At 33.9% G+C, this 17,890-nt stretch overlaps 1 protein-coding gene across 5 annotated transcripts in view; it reads left to right on the top strand.

Annotated features, from left to right (window-relative positions):
• LOC123306498 (inactive dipeptidyl peptidase 10) overlaps positions 1-17,890 on the top strand; it is a 341,233-nt gene that overhangs the window by 312,467 nt on the left and 10,876 nt on the right. For all 5 annotated transcript variants that reach the window (XM_044888538.1, XM_044888537.1, XM_044888539.1 and 2 more), the window contains 3 exons: positions 4,129-4,223; positions 8,275-8,402; positions 10,577-10,955. In XM_044888538.1, the coding sequence (XP_044744473.1) occupies positions 4,129-4,223; positions 8,275-8,402; positions 10,577-10,955 (602 nt within the window). The remainder of the gene's footprint in view (positions 1-4,128; positions 4,224-8,274; positions 8,403-10,576; positions 10,956-17,890) is intronic.

Consider the following 17,890-nt stretch of genomic DNA (forward strand, 5'->3'; position numbering starts at 1 on the left):
GGTTTGTAACCGCTCGCCTCCTTCAAATTCAGCTTGAGCAAACCCATAAGGTGCAAATTAGCACTCACAATATTTTTGGACACTTTTCATAAAAATAATCTAACGAACAAAAAACTTGCTTTATGCCTGTGGTGGTATACATGGTTAAAACTATTTAAAGGGAGACTACAGGGATATCGAGAACCGTTAGAAATATTATACATGGTGGCTTAAATATCAAAAAAGTTGCGTTATTTATGGATGAGTGTGTTGGTGTGAACAGTTCCAAAATATCTTTGATGTTTCCTGCGATATCTCGAAAAAAATCTCAATTGTTTTTGGAGATAGCTGCACGAAATTCGGTTTGTACTCATAATCCTATATAGCGATTATACTGGTGTACTACTTTTTTGTAATTTAAACCACCCTGCATTCCTATAGTCAGCCTCTAAATAATTCTAACCCTGTATATTGTTGTATTCGGCATTTAAAAATCGCTATAATGATGTAATTTTATTTGGGGTGTCGCATTTGAAGCAACAGGGAAAAAAAATGAATTTTCGAAATATGGCAACATTGCTTTTTAGCTCTTAGAAATGATCTGTTCATCAGAAGGACTCAAAGTTGGATATTCCTAAAAAATTTTGGTGTAAACTACAGTCTGTTAGCTAGTAAGGTAATGTACTTACAGTATGAATATTTCGAATATAAGACCATTTTTGCTGAAAATTATCAATAAATCGAAACGAGCAATCCGAGACCCATAAAACTATATATATTTGATTCCGTCTTTTGAGCTCTCTTCAGAGGTCGAATGAAATATAGGGTGTTGAATGAATTTCAATACATTATTTTATTGAATTATTGAAGTCTAATTTATCCAAAACAACTTTTGATTGACAATTTTTCGGTATCTCATATAGTTTCGCATATACTTAAGGTATAGGTCTTTTTCTGTCGGACACTCTGTACACTTATTCATTATCCAATATTCCTTATTATCAACTTTTATGAAACAAGTAACGTGAGGAAGAGCAGAAAATTGTATATTCGTTATACATTTCATCCATGCATAAATGGCGTATATTTTCAAAATAGTTGGCCACTGAGCTATTCATACAGTTTTCGACATAAGTATATATTGGAGTGTTCATGAAGAATATTTTCATTCGTTCTGGGACACCTTGTCTTGTATTGTAAAGATAGGTGTGAACATAAACTTAAGATTAGCCGGCTAAACTTAGGTTCAGCTTCGGGTATTTGCTAATGTTAGTTCCTTCTATCTTTAACCGGCTAAACTTAAGTGTAACCACATCCCATCGGCTAAAAATGTAGAAGGCTTGAGGGGAGCAAATTTTCGGCAATTAAAAGAATGTAAAGAAATAGTAATACGAGTATAATCAAATTATTAATGGTATACATTTTTTGTATGAATTTCACATATTTTAATAACAGAAAAGCATTCTGTTATGCAGTTGAGAAATTGGAGAATGAACATATATTTGTGTCAACTGTGTCTCAACGAATTCTTATTGATGAATCTAAAAATCTGAACGCTTAATGACAAAATTCGAGATATGCTATTTTGAGTGTGAGGGAAAACTGTGGTGTTAATGATTATTTTTCATCTTGTTATTATTCATGATTTGAGGGGAATTGAATGAGCAGAAGGAGATAAAGAAGACAAGAATGATGCCGCAGTTAACTCTATAATCTTTGATTTGGCTGATAAGCTTTACGATGTATGCACTTGTATCCCCCGGGATGATTCATCAAGGGTGGCGACAGGCCATATTTAGGAACCCGTATGTTCAATGACTCGGGAAGAAATTTTTTACAAAATCAGCTAGAGAAAGTGTTTTCAACTATGTTCATGTTCATAGTTTTTTTTTGTTCTTTTTGCGAAATAATTGCAACGTTAGAAACTGTAGTTCCTATTTCATAATTTTTCTATAATAGCTATTTATGTAACAAGTATATAAATTAGGTCTTTATGGACGAGTCCAAAAGTTTATGGCAGAGCGAGCAAAGCGAGCGAGGCCAATAACTTGGGCAAGTCCATAAAGCCTAATTATGTACGAGTTGCATACAAAGCTTTATGTTCGACTGCAATGCAGAAATTGTATTTTCCAAAATGGCTTAACCCATAATAACCTAGTGTTACACATATGTAACGCAAATTTCACTGGCAAATCTATTTTATTTCTCAGTAACTGTAGCTATTAGCGTTACATATATGTAACACCATTTTTCTCAAACAAAAACTATACAATTTCCAAACAGAAATTGAGTTGTTTTTGTCTTGTACACTCTATAAAGAATATTTATTCAATTAGAATAGTGATCATAACTCAGGTTATTAAGGGTTAATTACTGAAAAACATAAAGTGTGCTTTTGATTTTCCTACCTTAGTAACCAGCGACCTTAGCAACCTCAGTAAACACAGTTGTTTACTTCCTTAATTCTGTGACAAACGTCATAATAATCCAAAAAATGGATAGTGCTGGAGGAGAAAACGTAGAAAATTTAGCCGTGAACGACAAAGAATCTTTCTTACCCACTAAATCTAAAAGTGCTTATGAAAATATGTATGCGGCCTATAACAAGTGTTGTAAAACGAAGGAAATTGTAAAATCAACAGAAGACAGTATTCTGGCTTATTCAATAGTGAATTGAAAGCTCACAAAGTTTCTTCGCTATGGACTACATAGATGAATCAGAAAGTACTAAAATAAGTGTTGCCACCAGAATATTGGGCCAGGAAGTAGTTGATCAAGAGTATTGCAGATCGAAAACTGTGCTTCCACTTCAAGCTCGACTTCCTCAGGCATGCATTTTTATGATAACAAAGAATGTGTTTTTAATATTCACTACCACACTAATGCTTAGAATAGTTATTCATAATTTTGTTTTAAAGTCGAAGTTCAATTCTTCTTCCTTGAATAAAGTGTTATTCGCATCTAGTATATTTACTTGACAGAATGATAGTGACAGTTGAGTCCAATAAAGTGGTGTCCAATAAAGTAGTCAATTATGGACACTAAACGAATTCATAAATGAAGTGTTTATGATGCAGTCGAACATAAAATCAATTATTGAATGGTAGGGAAAAAATACTTTTGTTTACGGAAAAATTTTCTATGTCTAATATCTCATTTTCTTGTGGAGTCATATTATGGTTTTTCACAAACTAGGCTCGGTTTGAAGAACATTAATCTCCCAAACATATGAAAATAACCCGTTATATGTTAAATTGAAAACACATGCATGGGCGTTATGTAATACAACCCCAATACATTCGATACTCTTTTGCATATTTCAATTCTAAAAATTTAAACAAAAAAGTGGCCGTTTGCGTTCGTCACTCATGACACATCACCTCTCCGCGTGTCCATCGAATACATTTTTAGCCGTTTCGTTTTGGTTAATGTGCACATTAGCCGGCTAAAGATGAAAAGACCTGAAGCAGATGAATATTTTATTGAACTTTAGCCGATCCTCGAATATAAACCTAAGTTTAGCCGGCTAATCTTAAGTTTATGCTCACACCTATCTTTAGCCGTAACATATACAACACATACCTATTTGGTCCTGTGAAATTGTGAATCATTGTCCAGAACAAAAGGGTGGAATTCAAAATATTCAAAAATTTAAAGCTGTGACAAGAATAGGAGGGAAAAATTGCATTGAGCTCATTGCATATTGAAAAGGATCAATCATGGAGGACCAAAGATCTTCAAGAAGAATATGGGAGGTAAAGTTACGGAAAGACTTTGCAAAACCAAATGTTATTCGATCGATTATACAAATACATTCGGAACAATTATGGATTTATTCAAAAACAGAAGCAATTTTGATTCAAATCCAGTATCTCGAATTCAGTATCCGATTTATTCGAATCCTGTTCAATTCGCACAGAAACAGTTTCAAATCCGCAGTCAATCCACTCGAAATCACAGAGATCCCAAAGTTATGGACCCAGAATCCAGAAACCAAACCTTCATTGTTATTCTAACTCCAGTTTCAACGTGAATAAATACGGGAGAGTCAGTGTGTAGACTCGAACAAATTGAGAATCAATATAAACATGTTCGCATTTCGCCGAACTCCAACATCCTGCTTTTATAATGGATTTTTTTCTGTTTCAGATTCCGAATTTATATTCACCGATTCGCAGGGTGGTGTTAGTTTGTACAATGCTGAAAACTTGACTACGAAGGTCATCATGACAAACTCGACATTCGTGAGTAGTGTTCATATATCATGTTTTATTTTATTCCATATAGCATTTTCATAATTTTTTTTCTATATTTGCATATCTTCCATTAGGACTGTGGTATAGCCGTGCCTGTTCAATATTCAAGTTTTTCAAGAGAAGAATTGTCAAGTTCCAATAAGACTACAGATAGAGCTTATTTGTAGGGTTTATTTCATTAAACAACTCACGGATTTATTTTCATTTTCGTTTGGAAATGTTTCGAATTGAATCTACGAATATGTGAAATCATAAAACTAATTCAAATATCCTTTAGCTTATTTTCATTTAGGTGGTTCTCATCTGACAACTATCAATTTAGGCATTATGAAAATTGAATTGTTTGAAATTGTAAATTTGTTACAAAATGGCGAATGCATAATCAATTCGATGCAAATAGTGGGCCCATGCCCATTCAAACATTATACTGATTTTCATTCAAATGAATTATATTCGATTTTCACGAATTTTCTACCGTTTTTTTTAAATTGTATAATTAACATTCTCAGTGGATATTCATATTTTTATGTTAGTATATCACCGCGTTAAACACAAAGAAGAAGTGTTAATATGGATTGAAAATTCTACAACATACATACAGGTTTGGGATAAAGTTTGGCACCAAATCAATATCTTTAAAACAAAACGGGCGATATTTTTGAAATTTGGCAGCTGAGTGTAATGGACCACAATGCATCTGATGAGCATATTTTCATTAATGAGATACTTCTGGTTTAACCGGAAATGACAAAACTTTTTTTATTTAAATGGGACACCCTGTATATTTCTGCAGATTCTGAAAGTGCACCTTGTTTCGGATATGTCCATATCGGGTTCCATGTAAAAATTATCTGTAAAAAGAAGAAATTCAGTCTTTTTGTACATTGGAGAAAAAATTCATTCAAATAAATAAATCGTTGTTATTTGTATCAATAGTGAGAAATAAAACGAAATACTTTGTATTAGATAACTCTTTCTGCTTTTCATGACGTATTTTTTATGAAAATCTATAAAAAAAAGAAATAATTACCGTCCGTTCCGTTTTAAATATATTAATTTGGTGATGGTGGCAAACTTTATCCCAACCTCTATATGTCCCTACAGGGTAACCTAAATTGCTTGATTTTGGCTGTTTCTGGTACAAACTAGAATATATATTTTTTTGAAGAATAGTAGGGGAGACTGGGGAGGGTTGATACGTTTTTTGGAATTTTTATTCTGGAAACTGAATTATATGAAGAAGCAGGACTTTTCTTATATTATATAATTCTTCAATTAATCGTTCAACAAAATAAATATAGAAGTCGCAAAACATAAACATCTTATTCTGTACAGAACGTTGAACACAAAAACATGCAAACTGTCTCAAGCCTCCCCACATATGGGAGGATTGATACGATGTACTGGGAGAGTAATCGAGAGGATTATTCAGCTCAGTAGGTAGGTCAGCAATGATACTGGCTTGCTTTGGTCCTATAGGTGTAGAAAAATCAGGAAATTGTCAGTTAGTCACTTCCACACAAGAAAAGTCGGCCTCGTTAAATATATGGGGATTGTACGGTTTTTAAAAATCCCTTTGATATGTTGGATGGTGAAGACGCCTTCATGTAGGCCTATCCAACTAGCTACGGAATATTTTCTGAAGATTATACATGTATCAGGCCTCCCCACGACAAATGTCTCAAACCTCCCTGAAAGCAATTTTTAAAGTGATTTATGTTTTCATCTTATACCCATATATTTTGAAAAGCGAATAAAACTGTAAATTGAGTAGTTTTATGCATATTTCCCAGTGAAATGTTTGTTTATGCCGAAGAATTAATGCATGATCATAAAACCCTTAGGTAACTTGAGTAAAAACTTACAATTTCTCACATCGAAACACTCTTCGTTGAATATTTCACAAACAAACTACTGTTACCCTTACATATTAACGTCACGCAATGCCATCTGCCAAAGAATAGTGTTCACTAGTATAATACTTTTGAAAACGGCTACAGATCGCGGATATAAGCCTGTATCAAGCCTCCCCATGTATCAATGCTCCCTAGTCTCCCCTAATACATTTTTAGTTATCAAACAATATAGCATATGTATGACTTTAAGCAAAGGTTAGTGTAACGGGTTACCATACAATTTGAAATATGATACAAGAACTTAGGGAGAAACCTCAGTAAAAAAACCCTGGCTCCCCGTGAGTAGTATAGTGATGACAAATTTGTTTACAGAATAAGCTTTTAATACTGAAAGGCTTCTTTTCCATTGATATAACAATTTCTTTGTCCTCTTTCCATTTCATCAAGCTTTCATCAAAACTTATTCAAAGATGATGATGACTGAAGAAAAAAAAATAAACATAGGTAAATAACTTTTCCTTCAATTGTACTATCATCTCCATCTCTACGTTAAAAATCCTCGACTGATCTTGGTGGAGGATCACCCTCAGCGTTAGAAATGTCTTCAGTACTCAAATTAATAATAGCCAAATCTAGCTTTTGACTGGGAGGGTCTTTCGACTAGGTCCAGTCTTCCAAGTGATGATTCTTCTGTTCTTCAGTTGTTCGAGGAACACTACAGGACCCTTATTTCGGGGAATCATCTCCCATAGATATACCAGTGGTAGAAAATTGAAATAACGAGAAAGAAATTCAAAAAACTTCTAACACTTTACTGACACATTTGGACAAGCGATAGTGATAACTGATAACGTTAATAGGAGTCCTGGGCTAGATTCTCATGAAAAGTCTATTAGTTGAAACCGTCTCACGATACCTTCATTTGTCTTGAAGACATAACTAAATTTTGATATTTTGTCGATTTCGTAAATGTGCCATAACTTTATTTTCGAAAATATCTTAAAACGAATAAAACTTTCTACGGCAGTTTTTCACCAGGAATACAAAATTATATTAATTTTTTTCAATCTCTTATACTAAGGGTGTAAAATTTCAAAAGATTTTAGAAGAATGTCTTATGCCGAGTGAAAAAGTGCCTGTAGAAAGTTTTTATCGTTTTCAGATATTTTAGAAAATGAAGAAGATATGGCAGATTTTCTAAATCGACAAAATATCAACATTTGGTTATATATTCAAGACAAATGAAGGTATCGTGAAGAGGTTTCCACTGATAGACTTTTCACGAAAATTGAGCCCAGGACTCCTTTCAACGTTCTTACCTATCTACTCTAAAAGTATCAGAAACAGCCATAATCAAGCATTTTGGGATACATGGCATAATTGGGAATGTCTGATATTTTCATGAAATGAATGGTTTACTTCGCGATCTGCATGGACAAAATCAGTAGGTAAAATATTATAATTTGGCCAATATATCTATTAGAAATCAGATTTCGTAATTTTCACTTGAATTTCAAGCATTGTGATAAGAATTCTCAACATAACTTCGATTATTAAACCAATTATATCACAAAAAAAAATACAAAATCAGTTTGCTTACTATTACTGATATAGATTACTCGGAGAATTCAATGTGAAATTGAAAAGTCTTTACACCTCATGAGTCTTGTCAAATAGAACATTCTCATTCTATTATATCTGATATTGAAAATGATATCAATCAGAATAAATATTATATCATATTTCGAAAATACCTCCTATTTATAAAATGAAAACTAAAATATCCAAGACGAGAATATCGGCTCAAATTCAACGTTGAGGAGTAAGAAATTCTCTCAAAATTACTCTTTCAGCTCCTTGATATCAATCATAAATTTCTCTTATCAAAGAGAAATTTATATTTTTCTCATTAAACCCCATCAAAGGATGCAATTACAAGAAAACCTAAATACAGAAGCAATTGCACGAACTAAATTGAGGTCAAATTAAATCTTTCATCGACGAGTGAATTGTGTTTCTGTGTTGAGGACCAATGAGTCCAAAATTATGGTCACCACTCTTCGATGAATTTGTATGTTGGTGTGGCTGATTGAAATCTTTTGATTTCTAGATGGATGGATATCATGAATCTGAATCTTTGTTTGGTTAAAAACTGCAAGTACTTTTCCTTTCTTTTGTTGCAGCGACAATATGATGCAGTGGATTATAAGATCTCGAGCACCTTGAAACATGTCCTCCTCATATGTGATGTCAAGAAACTTTATAAATATACAACGTTAGCCAAATATTATATTTACGAAATACATACTAGGTAAGTGAACTAGACCACCGAATCAATATTTTTTTTTCATTTCAAGACAACAAGACCTCGTCAGCTGCATTAGTGATACAAATGGATAGATAGAAAGAACATATTCCATAGGTATGATTTCTGTGAAATCGTCGTATACAATCCTGAATATATCAGATCATCATTCATCTTGCAAGTGTCTGTATCCGATGATGTAGAATCTTGAAAGTTTGAGGTCGTCTGCCTTCTTGTAGCCACCGAATTGGTGTCTGCCAAAGATATTACACTAATATCCTAACTAACTAATATTACATTAATATCTTTGGTGTCTGCCAATTTCAGGTTTGATAATGTTATATCAAAATTTAAGCTTCCCGAAATGGTTTCTCCACTTTTTGGCCATCATTCACTTCCCAAGTGTCCGTGACAAATAAACAGTATTGTGAAAGTCTTCCATCTTTCAGCAACCGAATTGATGTGTGCCAATTTCAGCCTTTCTTAAATGTTTCCGTGATACTTTTGCGATCTTTCACTCCACAAGTGTCCTATATCGCAGTATTTTGAAACTTTGAGGTCATCTGCCTTCTTTTAGCAACCGAATTTATGTTTGCCAATTTCATGTTTTACTCTTGACCATTCAGATGATATAATATGAAATTCATCAAATGGTTTGAAATTTTACTTTTTTCTTCATAAAAAACGTCTGGGGTCTGGATGGCATTTAGCAACAACCAAAACATCTGCCAAAAAGAATTTATATTCTCAAATGTGTTCCAAAGTAAATGCAACAAAAATAAATCTTTCTAAAACGACTGACGCAGCAGGCAGAGGTTTCGTTTTCTGTTCGAGCGAGTCCAAGAAATCTTATATTGAAGAATAAACCTTCCTAAAATTCTTGTTCTTTTCGACTTTTCGACTACATTCTTCATGATATATCTATGAAAACCACCTATCAATAGGAGACCTGTAGAGGTGGAAAAATGTCATTAAAATTTGAATGGGAAGTAATTCTCTCTTAGGTAAAACATCAATTTCTTTTCAATTGCACTATGCTGAGCTATACAGCATGTGCCCTTAAAGTGAATCTTCTTCTTCTTCATCCCCTTAATTAAGGCGGTACGCCTGTGAGTTTCAATTCAGCTCTCTTGTGATATGGACGTCCAAGAATCTTTCCATCTTTTGGGGGGCCTGTCTGGAGGTCGTCGTGACTATGGTCGACCATCTGGTGCGATATTCTGCTTTTATCCATTCTGCTCACGTGGTCGTTCCATTCGTAAAAGTGAATAAATCAAGTACATACAAGATATCAGGATGCTCATTTTTTTCTTCAGATCTCAAATCATCTTAAAAACTTTGATAAACCAGACCTGAGTCCAATATTCTACATTTACATGATATCGACGGATTTACGCCAAAAAAAAATTAACGCCAAAAATTCGTATTTGAGATATTGGTATCAGGTATCCCTTGAAAGAGAATTTCAAAGCGCATGTGTAAGAAGCGACAAAAAATATAGTGAAGAGTTATTTAGATTCTTAGTTTGCATAAACGCCAAATGTAAGTTACGCCAACAGTAAGTTAGTAAGGCATAAACGCCAGTAGCATGCACATTATTATTATGTGAACTCTCATAATAAGGATAATAAGATAAGTACGGCAGGTTCACACAGTGAAACATTTAGTTCATCAGCGTTCTGGTTACTCAAGTGGTGTTTTTAGTTACCACCATTTAGATATTTAGAACCTCACACTTACAAGATGAAAATTTATAGCTGAAAACCTCAGGGTACTCGTAGTTAGTGGTACAGTAGTACAGTGCACTACAAACAATAAACGGGTGAATTTATTTTTCTATTAAGAATAATAATAGATCATCAACAAATTGAATGTTTCCTCAAAATATCTCTCGTATTTCAAATTTAATCAACGAAAACCAATTCATGGACAGCTCATAACTGCTGCATATTTATATCGGATCTTTTCGGACAAAGAATCAGTTCCAAAAGTTTTGCTGCAGTTTCAGTATACAGTAGCTGCAATATTGAAAATTTCATAACCGTAATTGATGAAATAAAAAACAGTTGACGAACCAATAAACGCCACATCACTTTAGCGATAGAGAACAATCCCTGTTCAAACACTCCTTCCTTATATCATCCAGCAATAAAAACTGACAAATACAATTTCCATTTCAGGATAATAAAGCCCTTGTCCCATAAGGAGCTAGATCTGAATGCCCCATATCTCCAATACGCCACTTGGTCACCAGACGGCACCGGGGTAGCTTTCGTTCACGACAACGACGTCTATTACAAGCCAAAAATTGATAAGAATCTAGTATGTAGAATCACCATGTCCGGAGTCCTGAACGAGATGTATAATGGGGTTCCGGACTGGCTTTACGAGAACGAGATTCTCAGGACCTCGCACACATTGTGGTTCTCTCCGGACGGTGTGTACTTATTGTACTTGAGTTTCAATGATACGAATGTTGGAGAGTACAAATACACGTGGTATGACAGTGGAAATCCTGGTGGAATATATCCGGAAATTAGGTCCTTCAGATTCCCCAAGGTAAGTTGATAAAAAAGGAAAAAAGTATATATATATAAATCACTTGAACTCAAAATATTCTAATATTATTTTGAACTTTTATTCAGAATCGAATCATTGTCATGTATCTACACTTATGCTAGTTCGGAACTTATCCTGTTATATTCCACATACCTTTTCCCCTTCAGGCTTTTTTGGCTGAGAATCCAGAAATACTGAGAGGCCCTAATGAGATTTTCACTATGTTGGGTGGATTGTTAGTTCATTACTTTTGGGTATTTTTGTCATTTTCACGATACATTGCATTGCTATCGGAAGACTGCGTTGACGTGCGGGACATATGATATGTGATATGATTAAAGTCAATTTTGAGTAAAACTCAGCTTCAAAGGTAACATGGGGTGCGGTGGATTTTGTTTCTATGGGCGATTTTGCGAGGAGTCATAGAGCATAATTAGTAAACAAGTATCGTCAAGAGGAAAATCCAGAAAATCCTACAATCGTAGTGAATTTCCTCATAGAACCCCTGACATTAGATTCACTTGGAGTTTTTCCAAAAGGAACGTCAGTTAGAAACTCTCAGTTGAAATCTTACATGTGAAGAGAAAATTCCAATTTGAACGTTTGTACTCTACAACAGTGTACCTATGTACAAGCTGTTTATGATTTTCATTACAGAGAATATCCTTGATGCAGTTTACACTTGTCACTTAATATTTGGTATTGTTTCTCGAAAGAAGTTGAATCACACGAGAAAAACGGACTTTAATAGAATTATTTCCATAGCAATGCTATATTACCAGGAAATGGCGAAAAATAGGTGATTTCATAAAATGGACGCATATTCCCATAACAATGCATTGTATGCGAAAAGTAGCAAAGAAGTCCCGAGGTGTTGAGCTAACAATACTCGCATAATCAAAAAAACTTTGTGAAGCCCTCTACTATTCCCATTTTCTTAAAGGTATGGTTTGACTATCGTTTTCTAATTCGATGGGGTTTATTCTTGTTGTTCTCCTGTGCTCCTACTACCAAGAATTCGTCTATCAAAGTTCTTATTGAGAGTCTGAAACTGTTTTCGCCGTTCTAGATAGATCCAGTAGCAATTCATTTCATTAGAAAACTTTTTTGCTAATCCGAAATCAGTTTAAACCAATATCAACATGCTGAACATGGTTTTCGTTTGTGAAGAAACAAACCTAATACCTATCAACATGTTTGAGGGGAAAACTTCCAGAGTATATATCCTACACAAAAGTTTACAATAGTTGAAGTACATATAAAAGGGGCACCTGTACAAGGAACAAGTTCTATTCAGACATGAATAACACTCATTAACTTTTTTCGGTATCGTTAGAACACATGCACCCTTGAAACTTGAAATCTCATGAAAACACATGGCATTTGGCGGATTTGAATATTTTATTGGGGACTTGAATTCTCTAGAATTTCCTAAAGGAACGGTTGAACAGTATACCGATGCGAACTAGCAACGACTCGATTCAAAGCCTTAAAATTGTTGGCTTGGCAAACCATCAACACCATCATCCCTATTTTCGCCAAATCAACAAGAAAATCATGAAAACCTGCCCCTCTTTCATTTCGAAAACTGAAGTTGTGACTATAGCTATCAACTAAGATGTCTGAAAACATGGTGCATGTACAGGGCGGGCAGAGAACTATAGCAGTTAGAAGAAAACGGACGACACATTTCCGAGCTCTTTTTCAGAGAAACAAAGAATAGTGAAAACCATAGCCTCCTACGATTCTTCGTTTTTGGGTTATTAGCAAAAAATGAGATTTTGACGATTTCGAAAAGTTCTCATAACATTTTTATCTTTGAAGTTACAGATCTGAAACTTAAACCTTCTACAGGTACTGTTCTATGCAGAATCCACTGACAAGCTAAAAATATTTTTTATTTCGAATTATGTATTAGGCGGACTTTCGTTTTATTAAATGCAAACTCTCGTTTTCTTAAATGCAAACTTTCATTGAATTTTTTATTTTTGAATAAAAAAAAATGTTTTATCAGTAGATTTCACGTATAAAAGTGCCTAAGGAGGTTCAAGTGTCAGATCTGTAACTTCAAAGACAAAAAAGTAATGAGAACTTTTCGAAATCGTCAAAATCCCAATGTTTATTTATAAGTCAAAATCTAGAAATGATAGCCCGGTTCTGTTTTCAGATTCGGATTAGTCAGGCAAAAGTGCTCAAGAAAGTGTCATCCGTTTTCATCTAGATGCTATAGTTCTCGAGATTCTCTCAGTAGACAACGAAATTTGCCCACCCTGTACAGATTAGATTTCGAAATATGGCAAGTTTCGTTTTTCGCTCTGCAGGTAGCCCTGGTCAGAAATTGACAACTTATTATTGTTAATTGATATTTGAAAATAATTTAATTACATTCCTACGACATACGAATGAATTATATTTTTTTATAAGCCATTATTGGTGTGCGAGGTAGTTTCGAAAACAATCAAGACTTACAGCTAAAAATTGGGTGTTGTTGAACTATCACCTTTTTTCGTTGGAATTTGATGCAAAACCAAATCTCAGATAAACAGTCGGGACAGATACAACAACTTCAGCAATATTTAATCTAAGGATATATATAAGAAATACGTAATATATTAATTGTGAGTGTGTACCTACCTATTAAGGAACATAAATACATAAGTAAATCTCTGATTCGTTCAACTAAATATATTGGATATTTCGCCAATCAATTCTATTTTATTGAAATCGTATTGAATTACCCACCTCATTAATATACAATTTGTCAACGGAAATTATGTTGAAAAAGAATAGAAGAGGTAGGAGTACTCCTTCCACAGTATTGAAATATCTGCAGATTTGTTTTTAGAACTAAAATTGAAATATCAAGTTTAAAACACAAATATTAACATCTGAGAAAATGATTCAGTAAATTTTTTGATCCCGTGATCGATATCAACACAGAACAAAATAAAACGAGAGAGTATCATTGAACTTCTTCGATAGAACAAGGATAGAATGGAGCAAATGAAAAGGTGGCGCCGCCACGAAATAAATCTCTTAATTCTGAAATTGATCGAATATCACTGCATTCAAAAATTGACGAGTGCGTACACCATGTTTTAGTCATCCCACTATCAACTCACAGCTAATATCATCAAGTTGCTTCTTGGTAGTAATCTGTCGAAATTTCTAACCCACATTAAGAAATATTATCTTAGTAAGAGTGAACCCCATATGTACGATGTACATCTATAAAGCCACTAGCAACAAACTTCTCAGGTGCTAAATGTTCATTTATCAACGGGGCTGTGACAGTTTTAATCTCATTTCCTTCGCCATGAGTTATAACAGGAATAATAAATAACAGCTCAACAATGTAATCAAAATCTCATTAGAAGCGCTTCCACCTGTAGCTCACAATATTCTTCGCGAGTTGCGATAAGCTTTATAAATTTATGCGAAATTATTCTCATGTTCCACGGGGAATTCGAATCTAGTCCTATCGATTACCAGAATGAATAACAAGGGTATATGTATATATTCATGAACATCAGCGAGATCCTTTATCGGTGCTCACCACTCTTCCGCGAGATGTTGAAAGAAGACGTTATTGGGGTCCCTACCATAATACCAGTATTATGGACTATTAAACCTCATTATCATTAATATTCAATGATAATACTTGAAAAATATAAATCACCTACCTAACCTTATTCTATAGTCTTTAATAGGATTGATATGAATTTATGATTCAAGCCTACACCGGGTTGGAACTAGGTATTTATCCTTTGTAGAAATCATTATGTATATTTTGGCATTTGGATAACTTCAAAATTCTTTATATGATTTTTTACTATGAGTGAACGATGAAATTGTTATGCCCATTTCCACCTATAGCTCCTATCTAAGTTTTCCTTATCGTATTCATTATCACCTTACAAAGCTAAACTATCCTAAACTCAAGTGGTAACTTAAATTAATTTTCACCTACTGGGTATCCCAAATTGCTTGATTTTGGCTGTTTCTGGTACTTCTTGACTAGATAGGTAAAAACTTTGAGAGGAGTCCTGGGCTCGATTTTCGTGAAAAGTTCATAACAGAAAACCGTTTCACGATATCTGCATTTGTCTTGAAAATATGACCAGATTTTGATAATTTGTCAATTTCGAAAATGTGCCGTATCTTCTTCATTTACAAAAATATCTGAAAACGGTAAAAACTTTCTACAGGCACTTTTTCATTAGAAATACGATACCATATTCAACTTTTTTTTATCTCTTGTACTAAGGGTGGAAAAAAACAACTTCGTTATTTTAAATACGAATGCATTCTTTTTTTGGCCTTATATCATCCAAAAATAAATTAGCCTTTCAAAAATATATATATATGTCGATATAATCATATATTACTTTCTTGCTCAAGGCAAAATCACCATTTTAGTAAAATTTGCATTTTTGATAGAATTCTATGAAACCATTGACCTCAAAATTGTCATCCCAATAAATCTCCATCTCTATGATACGAACTTTCCGATCATATAATTTCATTTGTTAGCTGAAACACCTACAACTCCAATGAAATCATGTAATTAACGGTACACTCAATTGGAATAAATATCGAACAGAATTTATAAAATCAATTTTAGTACCTATATAACTTATGAAAAGTTCTCAAATTGAGTTCCATTATTCTGTAAACAAATTCTACTACTTTTTCTAACAGAATTCACTGAATTCAATAGCATAACTGAGGAAATTTTATTTTTAGCATATCCATACACGAAGAAATCTAAAGGGTTGAATGGATTGGGGTCTGGTGATCTTGCAAGCCAGGCAATAGGACTATGCGTTCCCCACAGAACACACCCATACTTTATGGCGTTCCCATCCACTGATTCAAGAAAAAACTATTCAATTTGATTTTACTTCGTTGCGAATTATGGGCAGGTGCGCCATCCTGCTGATGAAAGCAACCTCGATTCACTGAGAGGAATATTGTTAATATACTCCTCAACAAAATTTTCTGAAATATTCGAATAAGCCAAATTTTCTCCATATATTTTAGGTCCCAGAAATCTTCCGTTCCCAATTTCAAGCCATACATTGAATCCAAACCGTCGTTGCCTGTTTATTCGTCTACAAATACTTCCATTTTGGTTTGACCAATATTATTCATTATGTCTATTGAATAGCCCATCACTATTGATCCCCACTTCATCTATTTATACTAATATGAACAATTAGTAACATAGAAATGGAGATTTACTGGTAGTTGACCATTTTGTGGTCAATGGTTTCATAGAATTCTATCAAAAATGCAAATTTTACTGAAATGGTGATTTTGCCTCGGGTAAGAAAGTAATATATGGACATATATATATTTTTGAAAAGCTAATTTTTTTTGGATATGAGGCCAAAAAAAGAATGCATTCGTATTTAAAATAACGAAGTTGTTTTTTTTTCCACCCTTAGTACAACAGATAAAAAAGTTGAATATGGTATCGTATTTCCAATGAAAAAGTGCCTGTAGAATGTTTTCACCGTTTTCAGATATTTTTGTAGATGAAGAAGATACGGTACATTTTCGAAATCGAAATTCCATAAAAAATTTTCAAAATCGGTTCATTACTCAAAAGGTGATGTTGAACAGAAATTTGAACCACCCAAACTCAAGAACCTAAGAAACACCTGAGGGTGGTAAACAACCCCCAACATTTTTTGAATAGGGAGAGAGAGATGTTGGAGGTGGATTTTCCTGTTCTCTAAACACCGCAGTTGAAATTTCTAAATTTGTTCATTTAATAGCAAAACAATTTGAGTTTTTGAATGTTTTCACTTATAAAATATTCGATTTTTTTAACGTTCATGATGGAAAAATGTGTGAAACGCATGAAATTCATGACACATATTGTTTTTTGAAGATTCTTTCTCAAATGTGTTCCAGTCTTTCGTTTCTGCATTATAATTCTGTTTGAGACATACTTACGTGGGCGAAAATGGTATAGTCTACATTATTTCATTATTTCGTGAATAATAGACCGATTTTGAAAATTTTAACTGGGTTGTGTACAGAAGATATTATATAACTCTCAACAATCGACATACCCTACCTATTGAAAAAATTTTGGGGGTTGATACTTCATGCAGGTGTTTTTCTTTTCGGAACAAACATGAATGATGGAAATTGGCCCTTCCCTTCCCCCCAAAACAAAAGTTGAGCTGTTTTTTTTAATGTTCGAAAATATATTTCGATGAAGAAGGCCCCACCTTTAACTCTTATGCACCTTCGTGGACATGCTCTACATTCCGCTAAACTTTCAACAAAATAGAATTGGCTATACCGTTTATATTTGCGTTCAACATATCCACAGTATACTTCAGAAACTCGAACTCTAGACGGAAGTTCATAAGGATAGCTTCCAAAGCCTTCTGGAGAGGGTCAGGAGTGTCAGGACCCTACCTCTCAAACTTGTTTTGCTGTCCAGGTCCGGCCCAGACTTTCCCCAGACCTCAAGAACTGGAGGAATTAACGAAAAATTTTTTAGAGTTATAATTTTCAAGAATATTTCGTCTGCAAGAAAAATGGTTTCTTGTACAGGGTGGGCAAATTTTGATGTTTTAGCACTACAGTTTTTAAACAAGAGGAGATAGACAAAATCTGATACCCCATTCTCGTTCTCTTTTTCTGAGAAACTTACAATAGTAGTAATGATTTTTGGCCACTTTCTTTTGTTTTCGAGTTATAAGCAAAAATTGGAAAAATGGCGATATCGAAATAAATTTATATCTCCGCTAATACTGATAATAGAGCTCTGAAATTGAAACATTATACAGACACTTTTTTACGTAGAATCCAGTGGCGTGCTCGCCTTTTTAGCAGAATTTTTAATTACGCAGCTATGACCCAAAGTTTTGTTTTTTTAAATGGGATCACTAGGTTTCTGTGCAATTTTTTGA

Source organism: Coccinella septempunctata, chromosome 2 (genome assembly GCF_907165205.1).
Source record: "Coccinella septempunctata chromosome 2, icCocSept1.1, whole genome shotgun sequence".
NCBI lineage: Eukaryota > Metazoa > Arthropoda > Insecta > Coleoptera > Coccinellidae > Coccinella > Coccinella septempunctata.